General features: G+C 43.3%; 1 protein-coding gene across 1 annotated transcript in view; it reads right to left on the bottom strand.

The window, feature by feature from the left end:
- The window catches only part of EFCAB14 (EF-hand calcium binding domain 14), a 48,738-nt gene extending 26,854 nt beyond the window's left edge, over window positions 1–21,884 (bottom strand). The window contains 4 exon segments of the mRNA XM_049774807.1: window positions 10,069–10,214; window positions 18,599–18,747; window positions 20,358–20,802; window positions 21,676–21,884. Of these exon segments, the coding sequence (XP_049630764.1) occupies window positions 10,069–10,214; window positions 18,599–18,747; window positions 20,358–20,539 (477 nt within the window). The 5' untranslated portion in view covers window positions 20,540–20,802; window positions 21,676–21,884.
- Window positions 21,885–22,284: the final 400 nt, after the last annotated feature.

The raw sequence follows: 22,284 nt of genomic DNA, 5'->3' as shown, positions 1-22,284 counted from the left end.
CATTCCTGGAAGGCTCAGGGGACCATATGGGACGTCGGGATTCAAACCACCGATCTTCTGCATGCAAGGCAAATGCCTTACCTCCGTGCTCTCTCTGGCCCCTAAACAGTAGTTTTTGCAGATCTGACCTAGACTGGTAATTATATGACTACCAAACATCACTTAGAACTTTACACTATTCACCTATCTAGATAGCTTTCTCTTGTGCACACTATTTCTCTCTCTCTCCACACACACATATATATCACTATTTTTTTTTAAGATGAGTGGCTATATTTCCATAAACTGCAATAAACTCCATAAACACAGGAGTCCTTCCCTCTCTTACCCACTAGAGATATGCTCTACAACCCCCAATGGAGGCCTGTTACAGCTGGAAGATGAAGATGGAAGATGGGAGCCCTGATAATGTGTGTTTTGGGAAAAAAAGCATCTAAAACCTGGACTATCCCAAAGGCAGAGAAGCTTCTGATACAAGGAACTCATCTCAAGAGCCTGGAAAACTATTGAAATGAAGAAGACCAGGACAACTGCAGAAGGTCCCAGAGAGGAGAGGTGGCTGAATAACAGAAGGAAAGGCTCCAGCGGTGCAACAAAGGCCAGATGGAGAATATTAAATGAATATCAACTGCGGAGCCAGAGCAGTGGCACGTAGCGGTAAGGCCTTGTGCGCGCTAGGCTAGCCTAGGATGGATCATGGTTCGATCCCCCAGCGTCCCATATGGTCCCCCCCAAGCCAGGAGCAATTTCTGAGTGCATAACCAGGAGTAACCACTGAGCGTCCCCCCTCCCAAAAAATCAATTGTTCCAAACTCCCCCTTGGCAACCACCCTAGCAACGGACTGGGAAATGGTAAGTTTGGGAAGAGTATATATAATCTGGACTTGGACAAGGAAAGCTCACATGTATACTGCCTGAGTGGATGTGTTGCCAGTGCCCATGTTGCGGCACATATGGTACGGAGCACATCTTCCTTCTAGAGAGGTGGACTTTCACACTTTCCTACTTTAATGGGGGGATGTGTACTGGCTCTCTCCACCCTGGAGATGCCTAGGTTCTCGCCTGAGAATATCTTACCATACCTTTCCCTTTACCTCCTTTTATTTCCCTACAAATTTGTTATACTTCACTGTTCATCTACTAAAATTCTTTTCTATGAGAGAAAGGTAATGGACCCGAAAGGCTTGGGTAAGGACTAGGATCAGCTTTCCTTCCTACAAAGAGCAATTACTCCCCCAGCCTGAGACCATAGCTCCCCAATAAATCAGGGTGTAGGATCAAGTGCGATGTTGTTCAGGACAAGCGGATGTCAGTTGCAGTTGAACAGCTGCCTGACAAACCGTTAACGTCTGTGCCATGAGGGGCTCAGAGCAGTCTTTAATAAATCCAGATCTTCCAGCCAATCATGGGGGTGGTGGTGCAGAGGTGGATAGAAAGTAGCAGAACCCCTTTTCAAGGCTGCTGCCTCTCTCCTTATCCATATAAGCCAATGGAAACTTCCACTGGAAACTGTATGTTTTATACATACCCATGATGTTTATTTATTTATTTTGTTTGTTTGTTTTGGGTTACACTCAGCTCAGGTGCGTTTAGAAATCACCCCTGAAAGGCTTGGGAAATCATATGGGATGCAGGGAATCGAACCACTGTCAGTCCTCGGTTGGCTGTGTGAAAGGCAAATGCCCTATTGCTGTGCTATCTCTCGGCCCTATTTTGGATTTTGGGCCACACCTAGCAGCCCTCAGGGATCACTACTAGTGATACCTGGGGTTACCATATATGGTGCAGGGGCTCTGTAATCAAACAAGGTTTGGTTACATGTAAGGCAAGTGTACCATCTCTTTGGTCCAGATAAAGTTGATTTGTTTGTTTTTTGTTGGCCATATCTAGAAGTGCTTAAGGGTTATTCCTGGCTTTGCACTCAGGGTTCATTCCTAGTGGTGCTCGGGAATCATATTGGGATGTAGGGGATTCGAACCCAGGTTGACCACACGCAAGGCAAATGCCCTATCTGCTGTGCTATCACTCCAGCCCCCCAGATAAAGATTAATTTATAAATTAGAGATAGTAAGATATTAACAGTAACTAGTGATTAAAACAGAACTATAAATCATAATAGTATGCTATAAGAGGTAAACGTGCCCTTCCTTAAAATACATTGTTGTATGTAATATCTTTGGAATGTGGCTTACCATGAGTAATAACTGTAGAATGCAAAATTGAGAATAAGTGTACTATTGCAGTTTATCTTTCAATGTTCTTCTCTTTAGTGGAATGATGCCAAAATCTGTGGAATTCTATAGTAAAGCTATGTATGTGGCTAGAATGGAACAAGTGGGTCCTCTCTGGTTACTATCTCTGGGGCTATTCTGAGTGTCTCTGACAGACATAGTCTAAAGTGTCAGATGGGATTCAAGCATTACAGAACATAAAATTTCTCTACAACACACACACTCTCTCTCACACTCACTCAGAGTGGGGCAGAGACACAGTACAGCAGTTGGAGTACTTGTCTGCATCCCCTGAAACTACACTGTCCCCTGGGACCACCAGGAGTAATTCCTGCGTGCAGGAGCAAGTTCTAAGAACAGATGGCTTAAAAACAAACACTGCAATTCAATTAAGCAGAAACTATTAGAATTGGGGGGCGGGGGCGTGCCGGAGAGATAGCATGGAGAGAAGGCATTTGCCTTGCATGCAGAAGGACGGTGGTTTGAATTCCAGCATCCCATATGGTCTCCCGAGTCTGCCAGGAGTGATTTCTGAGCCTAGAGCCAGAAATAATCCCTGAGCGCTGCCGGGTGTGACCCAAAAAAACCCCCCAAAAATAAAAATAATTGAGGGGGGCGGGGAAAAAAAAGAATAAAAGGCAAATTCTAATCAAAAGGTGATCCTTGATCTTTACGTATATTACTTTTCATCAGGAACATTTAAAAAGCTACTGAAGACTATTTGCTTATTAGACCATAAAGTCTGATATACTGCTTTTGGGCTGTGGAGTTCAAAATGTAGTATGCTGGGCTGGAGAGACAGAACAGCAGTAGAGCATTTGCCTTGCACGTGGTCAACCCAGGACAGACCCTGCTTTGATCCCCAGCATCCTATATGGTCCCCGAGCCTGTCAGGAGTGACTTCCAAGCGCTCCTCAGGATGGGTCGTGCACAAGGCAAACTACCCTACTGCTGTGCTATCTCTCCAACCCTAGAATCCCATTATTTTTCTTTACTTACTTTCATGTTAGCTTTTGTTTTGTTTTGAGCAAACACTCAGTAGCACTCAGGGAATGTTCCTGGTTCTGTGCTCAGGGACACTTGTTTTTTTTTTTTTTGTTTTTTTTGTTTTTTTTTTTTTGGTTTTTAGGTCACACCTGGCAGCGCTCAGGGGTTACTTCTGGCTCTGTGCTTAGAAATCACCCCTGGCAGGCACGGGGGACCGTATGGGATGCCGGGATTTTGAACCACTGTCCTTCTGCATGTAAGGCAAATGCTCTACCTCCAGGCTATCTCTCCAGCTCCCAGGGGCCACTTTTGACTGTGCTTAGAATCATATGCGGTAACAGGAATTAAATTTTCAAAGCAACTATTTTAAACCCTATACTACCTTTCTATCCAGTTAATTTTCTTTCTTTTCTTTTTCTTTTTTTAAAGAACCTTCATACATGTGGTTGAATAAAGCAGGCAGCGAGGAAAACAGCTATTAATTTTATTGTCACCATAACCATCACCAAGCTGAAAGCTACATGTAAAAAAAATTTCTAGTGTAATTAGAGGCATTAAAATATAACTATCGGGCCGGGAAGGTGGCGCTAGAGGTAAGGTGTCCGCCTTGCAAGCGCTAGCGTAGGATGAACAGCGGTTCAATCCCCCGGCGTTCCATATGGTCCCCCCAAGCCAGGGGTGATTTCTGAGCACATAGCCAGGAGTAACCCCTGAGCATCAAATGGGTGTGGCCCAAAAAAACAAAAACAAAAAAAAACAAAAAAAAAATATAACTATCAAATAAAGTAACTGGACCAAGTGCTAAAAGAGACATGAAGAGGCTGGAGCAGTGATGCAAGCAGCAGGGCATCTGCCTTGCATGCGCTAACCTAGGATGGACCGCCATTTGATCCCCAGTGTCCCATATGGTCCCCCAAGCCAGGAGTGATTTCTGAGTGCACAGCCACAAGTAATCCCTGGGCGTTACCAGGTGTGTCCAAAAAAGCCAGAAGTAACCCCTGGGCATCACTGACAGGGAGAATGCACCATAGGATGGGTCCTCAGGGACTCCACAATACTCTTGCTGTCAGAACTTCACTTTTGAATCTTTCTACCACTACTTCAGTGGTGTGCCATGGTTTTCATTCCTTTGTACCTTTGTACATAGTTAATTCTCATTATTTGCAGTAGTCATGTTCTATAAAGTCAGCAAACACCAAATTAGTGACTGAATCACTTCTAAGTCAAACTCAAGACCAAGTCCCTGAAAATACTTTGGTGATATTTTTGAATATCTACAAAGTGCTTTAAAAAGACAGTTGAGGTAGCAAATGTTAACAAGTAAGTGGATTTATAAATATAGAATCTACCAATGACAGGATCAACCATACTAATGTTTTAATAGAACACTCTTCTTTCTTTGGGGAACTCATTTGATCTAACCTCTCTCTGCCCTACAGGGCTCACTCGAGAGTTCTTTTTGAGTCCAAGGCTCAATTAATCCATTAAACATTTGTTGGAGGAACAGTCTTTCATCAGAGATTTCATAAAACAGAAAAGTAAATGAAAATTGAAACTCTTTTTTTGGGGGGGTCACACCCATTTGATGCTCAGGGGTTACTCCTGGCTAAGCGCTCAGAAATTGCCCCTGGCTTGGGGGGACCATATGGGACGCCGGGGGATCGAACTGCGGTCCTTCCTTGGCTAGCGCTTGCAAGGCAGACACCTTACTTCTAGCGCCACCTCACTGGCCCCGAAAATGAAACTGCTAATACTCAACTTTACGATTTATTTAATTTTTTTGGTTTTTGGACCACACCCACTATGCTTAGGGGGCAATTTCTGGCTCTGCACTCAGTCCACTCCTGGCAGTGCTCAGGGGAGCATAGAGGGTATGGGGATTGAACCAGGGTCAGCCAAATGCAAGGAAAGTGCCCTACCTGCTGTATTACCTCCCCAGTCCCATTAGCTTTAAGATGTAGAGGCAAGGGGCCTGAGAGAGAGAGTGGAAAAAGGGCATTTGATTGCACGAAGAAGTACAATGGTTCAATTCCCGGCATCTCATAATGTCCCCCGAGCCTGCCAGGAGCGATTTCTGAGCGTTGAGCCAGGAGGAACCCGAGTGCTGCCAGGTGTGACCCAAAAACCAAAAACCAAAAAAAAAAAGTAGAAACAAGGGACAGACCCAGGTTCATTTCCTGAGCTCAGAGCCAGGAGTAATCTCTAAGTGCCAAAGTGTGTGGCCCAACACCCCCCAAAAGAAAAGATTTATAGGCAAGATCTACTCAATTTATTTTAAAATGATGGGTCCCATCCTCTCCCAGGCTGCATTACTTTTAATTCCCACTGGATTCTGAAAGTTTCTTATTGAAACTTTATTTTCCTATTGTTTAAGACATTATGACTTGCTTTAAAAAACTGCCATTAAAAGCATCTCAGTTGGGGCTGGAGTGGTAGCACAGTGGTAGGGCATTTGCCTTGCATGTGGCTGACCCAAGTCAGATATGGGTTCTATCCCCTGGTATTCCATATGGTCCCCCGAGCCAGGAGTAACCCCTGAGCAACACCGGGTGTGGCCCAAGGGGAAAAAAAGCATCTTAGTTGATAGAGCTGCTCTTTAAAATATAGGAATATATTTAAATGTTAATTTTATTGTTTTAATCTCTTTTGGTTGCTCACAAATGTCTTACTTGAACAGACTATTCAAAATAGTGATATTAATTTTAGAAGATTACTCCAACAGAGAAAAATGAACTCCTTTAAAGTTCTCCTTTCTTCCCCATATGCTCTGAACACACCCGCAAGGAATTCCTGTGTATTAAGTAGGTTCCATACATCCTTTTCATCATCTCTAAAAATCTCCTGAGTCTAAAATGGACAGGAATTACACTTGATCTCTTATTTTAATCAGGAAACTCTTGAACATAAACTTTCTACAGACCTTCCTTCCTAGATAGAACACCTTGCAATGGAAGTAACTGGCCAAGAATAAAAGAATTTTGTTTGCAGATTTTCTGACTAAAGACAACTCAGAAACCACAATATGTCCCAAAGATTTGAAAACCATAAGTCAAAGTGATAGTAGTGGGTAGGGCATTTGCCCTTGTATGTGGCTGACCCAAGTTCAAATCTCTGGCACTCCCAAATCCACCAGGAGTGATCTCTGAGCTCAGAGCCAGGAGTAAGCCGAGTACTTCCAAGTGAGGGCCCCTACCCCATCCCCCCAAAATATTTGAAAACCCTTGTGTTCTCTTACAAAAAGTATAAAATTCCTCCGTGACTCTGCCCATGTGGATTTATAAGATGGGAAAAAACTAACTCTAACCCTTCACCTCAGCAAGACAGACATCATCCTGACTCCACCTGGGGTCCAGGCTTATCCCAGTGAGAAATGCTAATTCTCCCTCAGTGCTTCACTGTGGTCTACTTTCACTTGATATCACCTCCAGCCAAACCACTCATTTATTCTGTGAAGTATGGCACAGCAGTTATCTTATCCCTTTTGCAAAGTAGGAGTAAGTACCTGTTTCCTCCTAGTTAATAAGAGTTGAAAGGCAAATGTAGCAATACTAACTAGGTCCCACAAATCCACTGTTTCATAATTAAAAACAAAATGAAAGAGAACTGCACCCCAGACATACGATCAACTAATCTTTGATAAAGGGAAAAGAAATCCAAAATGGAGCAAGGAAAGCCTCTTCAACAAGTGGTGTTGGAGCAACTGTTTAGCCACTTGCAAAAAAGCAAACTCAGACCCCCATCTAACACCATGTACAAAGGTCAAATCCAAATGGATTAAAGACCTTGTCTTCAGGCCTGAAACAATAAGGTATATAGAATAACACATAGTAAAACACTCCATGACATCGAGACTAAAGGCATCTTCAAGGAGGAAACAGCACTCTCCAAACAAGTGGAAGCAGAGAAAAAAGATGGGAAGCTTCTGCACCTCAAAGGAAATAGTGCCTAGGATACAAAAGCCACCCACAATGGGAGAAACTATTCACCCAATACTCAACAGATAAGGGGCTAACATAAAAAATTTTCCAAATACTGACAAAACTTAACAAGAAAAAATCATCTGGGCCGGAGAGATAGCATGGAGGTAAGGCGTTTGCCTTTCATCCAGAAGGTCATTGGTTCGAATCCCCCGAGCCTGCCAGGAGCAATTTCTGAGCACAGAGCCAGGATTAACCCCTGAGCACTATCGGGTATGACTCACCCCCCCCAAAAAAAAAAAAAAAGAAAAAATGATCTAACTCCATCAAAAAATGGGGAGAAGAAATGAGTAGACACTTCCTCAAAGAAGAAATACAAATGGCCAAAAGACACATGAAAAAATGCTCCACATCACAAATCATCAGGGAGATGCAAATCAAAACAACGAGGTACCATCTCACACCACAGAGACTGGCACATATCACAAAGAACAAGAACGATCAGTGCTGGTGGGGATGTGGAGAAAAAAACCTCTTATTTACTGCTGGTGGGAATGCCGTCTAGTCCAGCTTTTATGGGAAAAAATATGGAAATTCCTCAAAAAACTGGAAATTGGGGGCTGAAGAGATAATCAGCAGTAGGGCATTTGCCTTACATGCAGAAGGACGGTGGTTCAAATCACAGCATCCCATATTGTCCCCCAAGCTATTTCTGAGTGTAGAGCCAGGAGTAGCCCCTGAGTGCTGCTGGATATGATCCCCCCCCCCAAAAAAAAAAAACCAGAAAACAAAACAAAAAAATAAAAAACTGGAAATTGAGCTCCGATATGATCCAGCTATACCACTCCTAGGGATATATCCTAGGAACATAAAAATAGAATTCAAAAATCCCTTCCTCACACCTATATTCATTCAGTGCTATTTACAATAGCCAAACTCTAGAAACAACCAAGATGCCCTTCAACAGATGAATGGCTAAAAAACTATGATACATATACACAATGAAATATTATGCAGCCGTCAGGAGATGAAGACATGAAATTTTCCAATATGTGATGTACATGGAATCTATTATCTGAGTGAAATATGTTAGAGGGAGAGAGATGGACACAGAATAGTCTCACTCATCTATCGGTTTTAAGAAAAATTAAGAACATTATTGTAATAATGCCCAGAGACAATAAAGATGAGGACTGGAAGGACCGGCTCACAATATGAAGCTCACCACAAAGAGTGATGAGGATGAGTGCAGTTAGGGAAATAACTACACTAATAACTATCATGACAATCTTAATGAGTGAGAGAAGTAGAATGCCTGTTTCAAATGCAGGAAGGGGGTGGGGGTGGAGGGAGGAGGGGGCATTGGTGGTAAGAATGTTGTACTGGTGAAGGGGGGTGTTCTGTTTATGACTGAAACCCACCTACAATCATGCTTGTAATCATGGTGCTTAAATATATTAAAAATTATATTAATAAAAAAGAACTGTATAGGGCCCGGAGAGATAGCACAGCGGTGTTTGCCTTGCAAGCAGTCGATCCAGGACCAAAGGTGGTTGGTTCGAATCCCATATGGTCCCCTGGGCCTGCCAGGAGCTGTTTCTGAGCAGACAGCCAGGAGTAACCCCTGAGCAATGCCAGGTGTGGCCCAAAAACAAAACAAAAAAAAAAACAAAAACAAAAAAAGAACTGTATAGAAAGTAAAATATCAAAAGGTATCACCATATGAAGGGTAAGCTATGTTTTCAAACATTTTCATTTCAGCTATGTATTAAGCGTGAGTTTACTGGCAATGTTTTTACTATAGGTTCCAGCAAATTCTGACAGCCACTGTTCCAAGTCTAGTGTGCTGAACATGCTGTTCCCGAACTACAGCTCAAAGACAGCAGAGCTTTCCAAGTACTAGTATTAGCAAATACTAAGTTTTCTTGCATAGTACTCCCAGTCCTCAAATGACACTAGACTAACTATAACTAGCCTTCACTCTAAAGAAGAAAAATTCTTAGTGATGAGGGCAAATCTGTTTTTAACACTTTATAAGATGTACCATTTAGTCACTGTTTCTTTCCGATGGGTTTGTCCTTCCTAATCCAAAAAAACAAAAACAGAAACAAAAAAACAAACAAAACCCAAACAAACCTGAAATGGGCTATTATTATCCAGCAGTAATATGACACCTTACACATGAAATTCTTAATCAAAAAAGTTCTGTGGATGAAATTCCTTGTATTTTCTCCTGTGACATCAATACCTACTGTGAGCTGAATAACTCAGAACTGGAAAAGTTCCTGCGTTAGGCTTCCGTGCTTGGTTAAGTTAGTTCTCCTTCCCCCTTCTAAGATATTCTAAAAAACTATCATTTGCTGTTGATGGCTTCCACAGTTGTTTCAGAATAGGATATAGCATTATACCCTAAGGTTGTGTCTGTAAATTTGTAAGCTCTATTAAACAAAATAAGCTCTCTTAGCTAATAAAAACAGTCTATCCATTTTTCTTCATTAAATGACACCTCTGCTACATCTTAATAAAAGATGAATTTCCCATCTTCTCTAAATGATTTAAATAAAACTGTTCTTTTGCAGATAGGGCTAGCATTTTAAATATTTGTTAAATATTTACTTTTTTTTTTTTTTAATTTTGGGTCACACTGGGTGGTGGCACTCAGGGGTTACTCCTGGCTCTATGCTCAGAAGTTGCTCCTGGCAGGCTGGGGGACCATATGGGATGCTGGGATTCGAACCACCGCCCTTCTGCATGCAAGGCAAACGCCTTACCTCCATGGTATCTCTCCGGCCCCAATTATTACCTCTTTTACCTATGTTTAATGTGTTGGAATCACCATGCAAGAAATAAAACAAGTGATTTATTACACTTACAATAACAAACAAAATTAAATATTCATATCTTTCATAGATATAAAATTATACTTCTGTTACCTGCTTACTCATTTCTGTGATGTTTATCCATACTTTATTCAAGCCCAACTCTCCTGATTCAATCTTCTCAAGTTGTTTTTGTTTGCTTATTAGTTCTTCGTTAAGCTTGGGAATTTCTTGGAATGAGCTCTTTTGATTAGATTCCACTGAAAACAAAAATAAATAAATAAATCATCATCAAGTTTCCTCACAACTCAAACATAAAATGATCATATCTTAGAAAAGAAGGAGATCGGCCCAGAGAGATAGCACAGCAGCGTTTGCCTTGCAAGCAGCCGATCCAGGACCAAAGGTGGTTCAAATCCCGGTGTCCCATATGGTCCCCCGTGCCTGCCAGGAGCTATTTCTAAGCAGACAGCCAGGAGTAACCCCTGAGCACTGCCGGGTATGGCCCAAAAACCAAAAAAAAAAAAAAAAAAAAAGTTATCTTCTGGAAAGATAATGGCTGAATTCATACTTATCAACTATATTTTTAAACAATGTGAATGCATATCTTTAACACTTAAAACGGAATTTGTTTTGTTTTTTTGGGTTCATACCCAGCGGTACTCAGGGATTACTCCTGGTTTTGTGCTCAGAAATCATTCCTGGCAGGCATGGAGGATCATATGGGATGCCAGGATTTGAACCACCACCCAACCTGGGTCAGCTGCGTACAAGGCAAACACCTTACCTCTATGCTATCTCTCCGGCCCCTTTAAAATTCAATTTTAACTGGGGGTATTTTTTTGCTTATTTGTGGTACTAGGATTGAACCTAGAGCCTTCTACATTCACGAAAAATACTCCTCAGCAAAACTATACTCACCAGAACCTTTACTGAGGCTATTTTAGTACTGGCAATATCACTTTTGAAAGGGCCCGGAGAGATAGCACAGCGGCGTTTGCCTTGCAAGCAGCCGATCCAGGACCAAAGGTGGTTGGTTCGAATCCCAGTGTCCCATATGGTCCCCCGTGCCTGCCAGGAGCTATTTCTGAGCAGACAGCCAGGAGGAACCCCTGAGCACTGCCAGGTGTGGCCCAAAAACCACAAAAAAAAAAAAAAAAGTTAGGAAGCTAAAGGTAACCAAAACATGAACAGAAATAATTAGATTTGAATCTAAACTCTAATTTAGTATCTGATCTTGAGTAAGTTATTCAAAACTTTAAGTTCAATTTCATCAATGATACAGACAAAATATACTTCAAAGGAGTGTTAGAATTAAATGAAAAGTAATGTAAAGTAAATGTAAAGTACTAAACACATCTGACCAGGTGTACAATTAAAAGATATATAAATGCCAAGTTTTATACCAGCTCTATGAAGCTATGTTTTGAATCAATCAATGAAGACTTACAGACTGGTCCTTTAAAGCTCAAGATGACCTCCTAAGGGGCCGGGCGGTGGCGCTGGAGGTAAGGTGCCTGTCTTGCCTGCGCTAGCCTAGGACGGACCGTGGTTCGATCCCCCGGCGTCCCATATGGTCCCCCAAGAAGCCAGGAGCAACTTCTGAGCGCATAGCCAGGAGTAACCCCTGAGCGTCACAGGGTGTGGCCCAAAAACCAAAAAAAAAAAAAAAGATGACCTCCTAAGTGATACTTCTAGAGGTTTACATTTACTTTTTATCTATCTCATACTGGTCAAATGCAAATATTGAGTTTTTATCATCTTTTCTTGCTTGTTTTTGTTTTGGGGCCACATTCCAGGGTGGCCAGCGGTTATTCCTGGCACTGTTCTCAGGGATTACTTCTGGCAATTCTGAGGGACCATCTGAGATTCTGGGGATCAAATCTGGGTCAGTCATGTGCAAGGCAAGCACTTTCCCTGCTATATTATCTTGTTGGCCCTAAATTCTTACCATCTTTGAAGTACTTTTATGAAGACTCATAATTTTCCATTTTTGCCATAAGCATGCTGTGTTCTTAAGCCAAGCAAAAGGCTCAAAGTGAAACAGCAGCTACAGAAACATGTTAAGTATCAGATGATCCCATTAGGAAATATAACCTTTCCATTAGGAAATAGTATCTCCTGAAAGGTTTAGATTTGCCAACTGAAGGCAGAAGCCTAAAAAAGAACTTCCTTTTCTTCCTTTAAAGAGTATCTTTCCTTTTCTAAAATACTGATCATAAAATATTGATCAAAAATAAGACTTACAAATTACAAAAATCTAAGTTTCAAGACATTTTTATGTTTTTTTCTGTATGGTCAGCATTTAAATACCTGGCACATTGCAGGCCATTCATAATGATTACTGATTGAATAAATCTGGCCTTTCCATACTTTTCAACCATATTTCTTGTCACTTTATCTTCCTTTTCATAAAGATTTTATGACATACCAACCTCTTTTAGCCTCTGTGGCCCTGAATACATTATTCTTTCTGCTTAACTGACCTTTGCTTGCTCCTTTATTAATTTTTTTATTTTGTTTTTGGGCCACACTTGGCAATGCTCAGGGGTCACTCCTGGTCCTGCACTTAGGAATCACTGGTGGGCTTGAGGGGGGGGGGCATATGGGATGCTGGGGATCAAATCCAAGTCAGTCACAGGCAAGGCAAAAGCCCGACCTGCAGTGATAGTGCTTTGTTCCAAATTAATTAATGACTTTCAAAACTTAGCACGAAGAGCTGGGCTCCAATCTCAGACCACTTCTATCCTCTGTACACTGTCTCATTCCAAACTCAATCACTGTACTTCACTTACTATGTGGTGATTATTTATGCATCTGTCTCCATTAGACTGACAGATATTTCAGGACAGAAACAAAGTCTTACATGGGCATTCAGTCCCAAGGCGCAGGACAGCGCAAAGCTAACACTCAAATGTTTGCCTACTGAAACAAGCAGTGTATAAAATGAAGTAATCTTATGCCATTAGATTTTTTTTTAAAGAAAAACATTAAAAAAAAAAACTCATTTTTAGGGGCTGGAGAGATAGCATGGAGGTAAGGCATTTGCCTTTCATGCAGAAGGTTATTGGTTCAAATCCCGGCATTCCATATGGTCCCCCAAGCCTGCCAGGAGCTATTTCTGAGTGTGGAGCCAGGAGTAAACCTGAGTGCTGCCGGGTGTGAACCCCCCCCCAAAAGACTTAATGAGTCTGTTTGAATCAATAGACTCAATAATAAAAATACCCACAAAAAATGAGTGGTAATGGTAGTTTCTACAAATAAGCTGCTACCTAAAGTCAGTATTACTAGATTAAAAATATGTACCAGGGGCCAGAAAGATAGCACAGCGGTAGAGTATTTGCCTTGCATGCGGCTGACCTGGGAGGGACCCAGTTCAATTCCCAGCATCCCATATGGTCCCCCAGCCTGCCAGGGGTGATTTCTGAGTGCAGAGCCAGGAGTGACCCCCATGCACTGTTGGGTGTGGCCCCCACAAAAAAATCAATCAATCAATCAAGTTTAAAAAAAAATGTAACGATTTCTTTACAAATTATTAAACATCCTTAACTGTTTTTGTTTGTGTTGCCAAATGTGGCAGTGCTAAGGAATCACTCTTTCCTGAAGGCCCGTGGAGACCATGTATACTGAATAGGATTGAAACTGGGGCAGACACATGCAAGACAGGCGCCCTATCTGCTATGGCCCCAGTATATTTTCTCCTAACTTTAACTCTTTTTTCTTTTCTTTTTTTTTTTTTTTTTTTTGGTTTTTGGGTCACACCCGGCAGCACTCAGGGGTTACTCTTGGCTTATGCTCAGAAATCGCCCCGGCAGGCACAGGGGACCATACGTGATGCCAGGATTCGAACCACCGTCCTTCTGCGTGAAAAGCAAACGCCTTACCTCCATGCTATCTCTCCGGCCCCTAACCTTAACTCTTACCCTTAATCCCTAATTTCTAGTCCTAAAGTGTTTATAATGTATCATTTGACTTACTCATGGTGTGCAGGAGTATTTTCATCTGATACCAAGAACTCTTCTCCCACAACAATTTTATTGAACTTTTACATTTTCAGTTAATTAGGTTGTTAAATAAAAACACACCTTACACGTTTGCCATTCTCAGCTACTCAAAGATGAAAATTGTGACACAGAATCTGCCTTCTGTTGTTTGTTTTGTTTTTGGGTCACACCTGGTTATGCTTAGCGCATACTCCTGGCATTGTGCTCAAGGATCACTCTTGGCGTGTACTGGGATCAAACCTGGGTCAGGAAGGCAAGTGTCCTACCTGCAGTATTATTACTACAATCCGTTTAAGTAGATGATAGACATGGATGAGGAAATAGATAAACACGTAACACATAATTACCTGGATTACAATGATTAATAAACATATAAAGCTGAGAAGCCCTTAAAATATTCTTAATCTTGAGGACTATCTAAATCCTTAGGATCCACAATGAGGGGCTTTCAGTCACTATTAATATGGGGCAAGATAGGCTGGAGTGATAAGGCATATGCCTTGCACATGGCTGACCTGGGACAGACCTGGGTTCAATTGCTGGGATCCTATCTGGTCTCCCAAGCCTGCCAGGAGAGATTTCTGAGAGTGTCACCAAGTGTGGCCCAAAACCCAAGAATAATAAATAAATTTGAGGCAAGTTAAGGCATTTGATTACTATATGGAAGCCCAGAAACAAGAAATTTATAATTACTAATTTATGTCCTTTCAACATGGAAATAAACTCATTTAAAATTTAGTGTATAAATACTAAGAACTAACTTAAGATTAGGAAATGGAGATTTCTGTATATCCGTTTCAGATAGTACATAATGCAAATAGCAGACTTTTATGCTTAGATGCCATTTTAGTTTCAAAAAAATTTAATGCATTAGATTTGTTATTAAACCCCTGCTATGTGCCCAGTCTTGCACTCCGAGACTCTAAGGCATCCAAAAGACCCTGAAGCTCTCAGTCTAGTGGGAGATGCTGTTATATAATTACTATGCAGTATGTCAGATGTTAGAACAGAGGAATGCCCAAAGTGCCTTGGTAGCACAAATACATCTTTATGTTTTATGGATAGGAAATAAAGGCTCAGCAAGAATAAGTGACTTGTCCAAGTTTTACAGCTAGTAATGAGCAAGTCATGATTCAAAATCTCCTAGGACCATCACTCTTACTACTATATTCTAGCTGACACAGACCCTCCTTGTCAGATCTATTTTCTGGCTATACCCAGTTGTGCCCAGGGGTAATTTCTGTCAGTGTTTGGGTGGTACTATATACAGTATAGGAGACTGAATCAGGGTCAGCGTCATACAAGGAAAGCACCTTCTGCCCTACACTATCTCTCCAGGCCCGCAAAGCCATTTTTAAATTCTATACTACATAACTAAATCGCTACTCTGCCTATTTGACCATGAAAGATGTCTGATTCATTAATACAACTTCTCTTCTGAATTCTTTCCCTTCACTCGAGCATCTCATAGTTGAGTGACAAAGAGAAATGGTTATGAATAGAAATTTCTGGGGTTGGAGAGATAGCATAATGGGTAGTGTATTTGCCCTGCATACGGCCATCTTGGGTTCAATCCATATGGTCCCCGGAGACTGCACGGCATGGTTTTTGAGCACAGAGCCAGGAGTAACCCTGAGCATTGCCAGGTGTAGCCCCAAAACCAAAAACAACAACAACAGCAACAAAAAGAATACGAACTTCCTTTGAATAATTGTGGACATCTGAAGTACCTGAATCTGGAAAAAGAAAACTAACCTAAGAGTTTTGAGGCTAGCCAGTTCTTCTGTCTCCAGGATCAAATTATTCTTTGGCCACAAGAAAAAATACCAAGCCTGTTTTTTTTCTATTTCAGATATTTCAACAGTTCCGCCTCTATTGCACATAAGTGCTTTAGAAAATATATTCAAGCCAAGAACAAGGGAATCTTGAGTCTCTCTCTCTCTCTCTCTCTCTCTCTCTCTCTCTCTCCTCTTCTGCCTATGTTCTCTCTCTCTCTTTCCTTTCTCCTCTCTCTCTCTCCTCTCTCTCTCTCTCTCTCTTCTCTCTCTCTCTCTCTCTCCTCTCTCTCTCTCTCTCTCCTCTCTCTCTCTCTCTCTCTCCTCTCCTCTCTCTCCTCTCTCTCTCTCTCTCTCTCTCTCTCGTTTTTGGTTCTCAGGGGTTACTCCTGGCTATCTGCTCAGAAATAGCTCCTGGCAGGCACGGGGGACCATATGGGACACCAGGATTCGAACCAACCACCTTAGGTCCTGGATCAGCTGCTTGCAGATATTAAACGAGGGGGGGAGAGAGGGGGAGAGAGAGAGAGAGAGAGAGAGAGAGAGAGAGAGAGAGAGAGAGAGAGAGAGAGAGAGAGAGAGAGAGCTTGTGTGTCTCATTTGGGTTGACTTCCACTTCCTCTCACAAAGCAAGGAACAATGCCACTATTGAAATATATTTAAATTAGAAGCATGAGCTCAAAAAAGATTATTTACTTAAACTTAATAAGACTGACCAGTCAAGATTATGGTTTACACAAAAAGCAAGTGACCAACAATTGTTCAGACTAGGGACTATGCTAAGGTCCCTGATCCTCCTCAGATGTCCTGCGTTAGATGTTATAGCTACTGATGTTTGCTAATGCAATAAATCAAAGCAAAACTAGTAGATGGATTGACAAGACTAAACCTGCTTCATTTAGCTGGCTGATAAATGTAACCAAGGTCCAAGGACAATGTTGCTCAGTGGCAGAAGGCAGGTTTCATAGTCAAGATACAATTCCTGGCATCTACATATGATATTTCCAGGGGGTGGTATAACCAAGAAATTGACTGCTGGGTCTATAGTATTCAGAGACTTTAAGAATGTATTTCTAAACAAAGAAGTTCTCTGAATTTATTCACAGGGTGTCCTACAAATACAGGTACAGAAAGGAGTCTCTGGAAGACAGAATTGAGTAATGTTTTGAAGTGTATAAAAAACTGCTATATATGATCAAAACAAAGTATTGCAGAAATCTAGGAAGCTCAGGGCCAGAGAGATAGCATGGAGGTAGGGCGTTTGCCTTGCATGCAGAAGGATGGTGATTTGAATCCCGGCATCCCATATGGTCCCCTGAGCCTGCCAGGAGTGATTTCTGAGCATAGAGCCAGGAGTAACCCCTGAGTGCTGCCGAGTGTGACCCAAAAACAAAACAAAAAAGTCAGGGATCAATTTCCTGGTGTGATAATAAATGTAGATATAATTAATGTTAAAATATTTGTCAATGGGGCCGGAGAGAAAGTATGGAGGTAAGATGTTTGCCTTTCATGCAGAAGGACGGTGGTTCAAATTCCAGCATCCCATATGGTCCCCTGTGCCTGCCAGGGGCGAATTCTGAGCCTAAGCCAGGAGTAACCCCTGAGCACTGCTGGGTGTGACCCCCCCCCAAAAAAAAAAAAAGATATTTGTCAAGGGGTTGGAGAGATAGTACACAATAGAGTGAGCTTGCCATGCATGCAGCTGACCCAGGTTCCAATCCTATATGATCACCCAGGCTCTCCAGGAATGATATTTGATCAGAGTCAAGAGCAAACCCTAGTGGGGGCCAGAGTGTGGCTCAGCAGTAGAGCATTTGCCTTGCACAGAGCTGACCTAGTACAGACCGCGGTTTGATTCCCCCAGCGTCCCATATGGTCCCCCAAGCCAAGAGCGACTTCTGAGCACATAGCCAGGAATATCCGGGGTTTTTTTGTTTGTGCCAAAAAACTTAAAAAAAAAAAAAAAAGGGGGTGGGGCAAACCCTGGGAACCACTGGATGTGGCCCCTCCAAACAAAATAAAAATATTTGTGAAGCTGATTTTTAGTTTAGAAAATTCTTGAAATTTAGGACCAGGAATATTAAAAATCATAAGGTGAATGAGTAATTTTATTAGAAACAATATACATAGATCACTGCACAATGGTCTTGCTCAATGAATAAAGAGTTGATTTAGCATAGAATACAGGGGAACACACAATAATCAGGCTAGGAGGTTTTAATGAAAAAATAGTATGACCTAGGAAGACCTTTATTCATCTATTAGATATAAAATGTTCAGGATCTATCTGAGAAAAATCATAAAAGTACACCATTCAGAAGAGTACATTGGATGTGAAAATATACCTTTATATTTTAGATAGTCTTAAACTTAAAAAAGTCTCAAAATTTAAAACTCACTCATAAGACAAGTATACATTTGTGACTTGCACATAGCACTCCATAGAAGCTGGCTATTATTACTGTCCATCCCTATGTTCCTGTCTAAAGAAGAAACTGATTGACAGACACTCCCACATACCTTCTTAAATGGAAGGAGGAAGTTGTCCAGTGTTGCTACTGCTAACATGTGGAAGGTAATCAAGGTTCTAAAATCTTAGCCTTCCTTCTGTACCCTAAGCATTAACGACTACTCCATTATTTCTGAAGCTATTTGACCAGAATGAACATAAAATAAGTTTTGTTTGTATACTTAAGAACAAATAACTATTACTATATTCAATCTGGGAGCTAAGAGTATTTAAAAAAATGTGGCAATGCTTCATCAAAACGGCCAAAGGTCTTTACTTAAGTATGATTCACTTTCTCCTAAAACCAGAAAGAAAAAAAAAAAATCAAAATCAGACTTAGAAAGGATGACACTTACTTGTTCTAAATTTTTCTTTGAGAGCATCCAGGTCCTCCTTGAGAGCCACTTGCATCCACACCAAGCCAACACAGGCCACAACACAGGCAGCAAGGATGACAAAAGCACAGAGGGGATAACAGATCTTGCAGCAGCGAACGTAGTCTCCCCTAATCATAAGAACAAATTTAACCAAGGGCACAAAAGTGGTTACAAGTCAAACTTTATTGGAAATTGCATGCACAGATAATGACCTTCCCCAATGTATAAAGAGCTGAATTACCACGGAACACATACATTTGAACAGGAGGTTGGAATGACTAAATAGTATAGCTGAGAAAGAGCTCACCTGTCAGATACATTGGTTTTAAACTATATACAACACAAAGTTCTGTGGGTCATAGGAAAAAATAGTGAACCTCAAGCTCACTGCAGTCACCATCAGCCCTAGTTTTTGGACCAAGTACAGCGTAGGTAAGTGTAAAGACCAGAGCTTCTCTGTAATTCTACCTTACTGCTGTCACTTACCTACCCATTTCTCTCTCAATGCCCACTCACCCTAGGGAACCTGTTCCACTTTATTAAGATAAGACTTGCCCCAGCCCTGTCTCCTCTGCTTTCATTATTTTCCTCATGCCTCATATGGAACCCAGAGTATCATACATGCAAGGGTAGCACTTTACCCCTGAGCTACATCCCTGGCTCTGGCTCCTTCTTTTTGGTCTTCCTCTCCACCTACTCTCAAGGTTCATACCTCTAAAATTCATGTTCCCCATCGCCAACATTCAGACTCAACTGCCTGTCTCTCTCCCTTTATTTGCTAACAGTGATTGAATGCAGAATTTCATGCACACGGGTCATGTGCTCTACTACTGAGCAACATCGGGTCCTCTCCAACACTTTTAAAATAAAGGCCTCATCCTCAGAACTCTGCTTAGTGTGCCGGTGTTAGGTTAATTGTTACTCCCAAGCTAGTATCCCAGAGCCCTTTGCAATTCTAGCTCATGCTCCCATCTGAGTTAGAGAACTCTTCTCTAAACTTAAGAATCATATCCAGGGTCCAGAGAGATAGCATGAAGGTAGGGCATTTGCCTTGCATGCAGAAGGACGGTGGTTCAAATCTGGCATCCATATGGTCTCCCCACCCCAGCCTGCCAGAGGCGATTTCTGAGTGTAGAGCCATGAGTAACCCCTGAGTGCTGCTGGGTGTGACCTAAAAACCAAAACCAAAACAAAACAAAAAAATCATATCCCAGGGGGCCAGAGAGATAGTAGGATGTTTGTCTTGCACATAGCTGACCCAGGATGGACTGTTTCGAATCCTAGCATTCCATACTGTTCCCTGAGTCTGCCAGAAGTGATTTCTGAGCATAGAGCCAAGAGTAACTCCTCAGCGCCGCTGGATGTGACCCCACCCACCCCAAAATCAGATCCCACGACAGAGCAATAGTACTGTGGGTAGGGCTCTTTCCCTGCATGTAGCCAACCCAAGTTCAATACCAGGGTATCCCAGATAGTCCCCCAAGCATCACTAGGTATAACTGCTACGTGCAGAGCCAGGAGTAAGTCCTGAGCACCAGAGGGTGTAGCAAAGGCTCCTTCGGCAAAGAATCGGATTCCCAAGTTACTCTTCATTCATAATATGCTCATCTCCCTAACATACTTTTGTCTTTCAAGTTCCACACTCTTTATCCCAAGAACTCTCTTCTGGGAAAGGTCTCCACAGTATTCCAGGAAGTGCTTTCCTCCCTCCCACCCGACCAAAATGATATAAACTCACTTGACGAAGCCAGAGCGATTTCCAGCTCCACCAAATTCTTCTTCATCCTCTGAGCTGGACTCTGAGTCTGAGTCGGGTGGCTCAGTGCGCAGTAGGCGGTGGCCTGAGCCTTTCTTGGGCTTCTTTCTCTTGCCATCCCCAGACAAGCCGATCAGTGCATTGAGCTCTTTGCGCTTTTTCATCTTCTTGTGCGGGGTGAGTGGAGCACCCACCACTCTAGGTTTGCCGGGTTCGTATACAACGCCCGGTTCTCTCCCTGTCTTGGAGCTGCTGCCTTCCAGGGTGGGGAATTCTGGGCCAGAGCCCCCTGGTCACTCCCACACAGTGTGGGACTGAACCAGATGCGCTGGGGCTTGGAAACAAGAGCCCAAAGGAAACTGAAGTTCAGGTGGAGGAGGAAGTCACAGAGATGGCACGAAGTTGGGGGATCCAAATGGCTCAGGACCTGGGCATGAAGTCAGTTATTTAAGAGACGTTAGGAGGAATCTTTTATCTCTCAAAGCAAGACAAGGAGGAGATTTGAAGCCCTAGAAAGCAGATACGATTTCTGAAAGGACTCTGGAACTAGGGAAACACAACTAGGTGTTAAAGGGGCAGGACTTCCAAAGGAGAGGGAAAAGAGAAACTTGTTCTTGAATGGAGAGAAAGAGAAAGAGAAAGAGAGAGAGACTGGCTGGAAAGGGGACCCCCCCAGAAGAAGGAGAGAGAGAGACAGAGAAGGAGAGACAGAGAGAAAGCCCCTGGCTGATGGAAAGGGGGGGGGGGCAGAAGAAGGCGAGAGACAGAGAAAGAGAGAGACACAGAGAGAGAGCCCCTGGCTGGAAAGGCCCCCCAGAAGGAGAGACAGAGATAGAGAAAGAGGCAGAGAGAGAGAGAGACAGAGACGGAGAGAGAGCCCCTGGCTGGAAAGGAGGTCCCCCAGAAGAAGGCGAGAGAGACAGACAGAGACAGAGAGACAGAGAAAAAGACAGACAGACAGACAGAGACAGAGAGACAGAGAGAGAGGCCCTGGCTGGTAGGGCCCCCACCCCAGAAGAAGGCGAAAGAGACAGAGAAAGAGAAAGACAGAGAGAGCCCCTGGCTGGAAAGGGCCCCCCCAGAAAAAGGCTCCCAGCTGCTTACAACCCGACCTAACCTGGACACCAAGAAAACACCAGGCTCTGATGATCAACGACCTCGGGCCTGAGACCAGAAGGACAGACAGAGACTCTGCCAGCCAGGGAGGTGCCAGTCCTGCACCAGCCAGGAGCCCCCCACCCAGCCCCAGCCCCGGGAGGGAAGGGAGCGCGATGCGAGAGGTCGACCTCGACAGCCCCACCTGAAGCGCTTCCGCCCCGAGTTGGAGCGATTTCGACACGGACGACTTCTCAGTCGTTCACACGCACCGCCTCCACTTCAGCCGCGACTCCGGCCCCCGCTGCGGCTGCCGTCGCGGTTGCTCTAGACTAGCCGGGAGCGGCAGCGGCGGCCGCAGGCTCCAGAGCCGGGCCATCGCTCCAGCCCCAGCTCACTTCCCTTTTGGCAGGGGCCGCCGGCGCCGCCTGCCAGTATCCCGAGCTCCTATTGGGCATCTGGGCGGGTGACGTCACACCCAGGCGCAAGTGGTGCCGGGGAGGCGGGGCGTTAAAGGGATTCTGGCTGCCCGGGAGGTTGGGTACCGCCCATCGTTTGGGAGGCTCCGCCCCCGTGCGGGTCACCTGCCACTTGAAGCTCACCTGAGTCCGGGCGGAAGTGTTTTTTTCCCGTGCTGTACTTGGGCGGGGCCCGGAAAAGCATCCAGCTCCTTGACTGGTTTGGGAAGGTCATCCCCGTCCTAATAAGCTCCCAGCTGGGAGTTGGGTTGACTCTTAAGGCCCAGGTTCCCGCCCCTCTGACTCGCTCGCTGTTTATTCCAAGTTTAGGTGTGTGTAACAGATGACTGACCTGG

The sequence above is a fragment of the Suncus etruscus genome, chromosome 6 (genome assembly GCF_024139225.1).
Source record: "Suncus etruscus isolate mSunEtr1 chromosome 6, mSunEtr1.pri.cur, whole genome shotgun sequence".
Classification (NCBI taxonomy): Eukaryota; Metazoa; Chordata; class Mammalia; order Eulipotyphla; family Soricidae; genus Suncus; species Suncus etruscus.
Note: the sequence above shows the minus strand (reverse complement) of the source record. Positions and strands in the feature narration are given on the sequence as shown.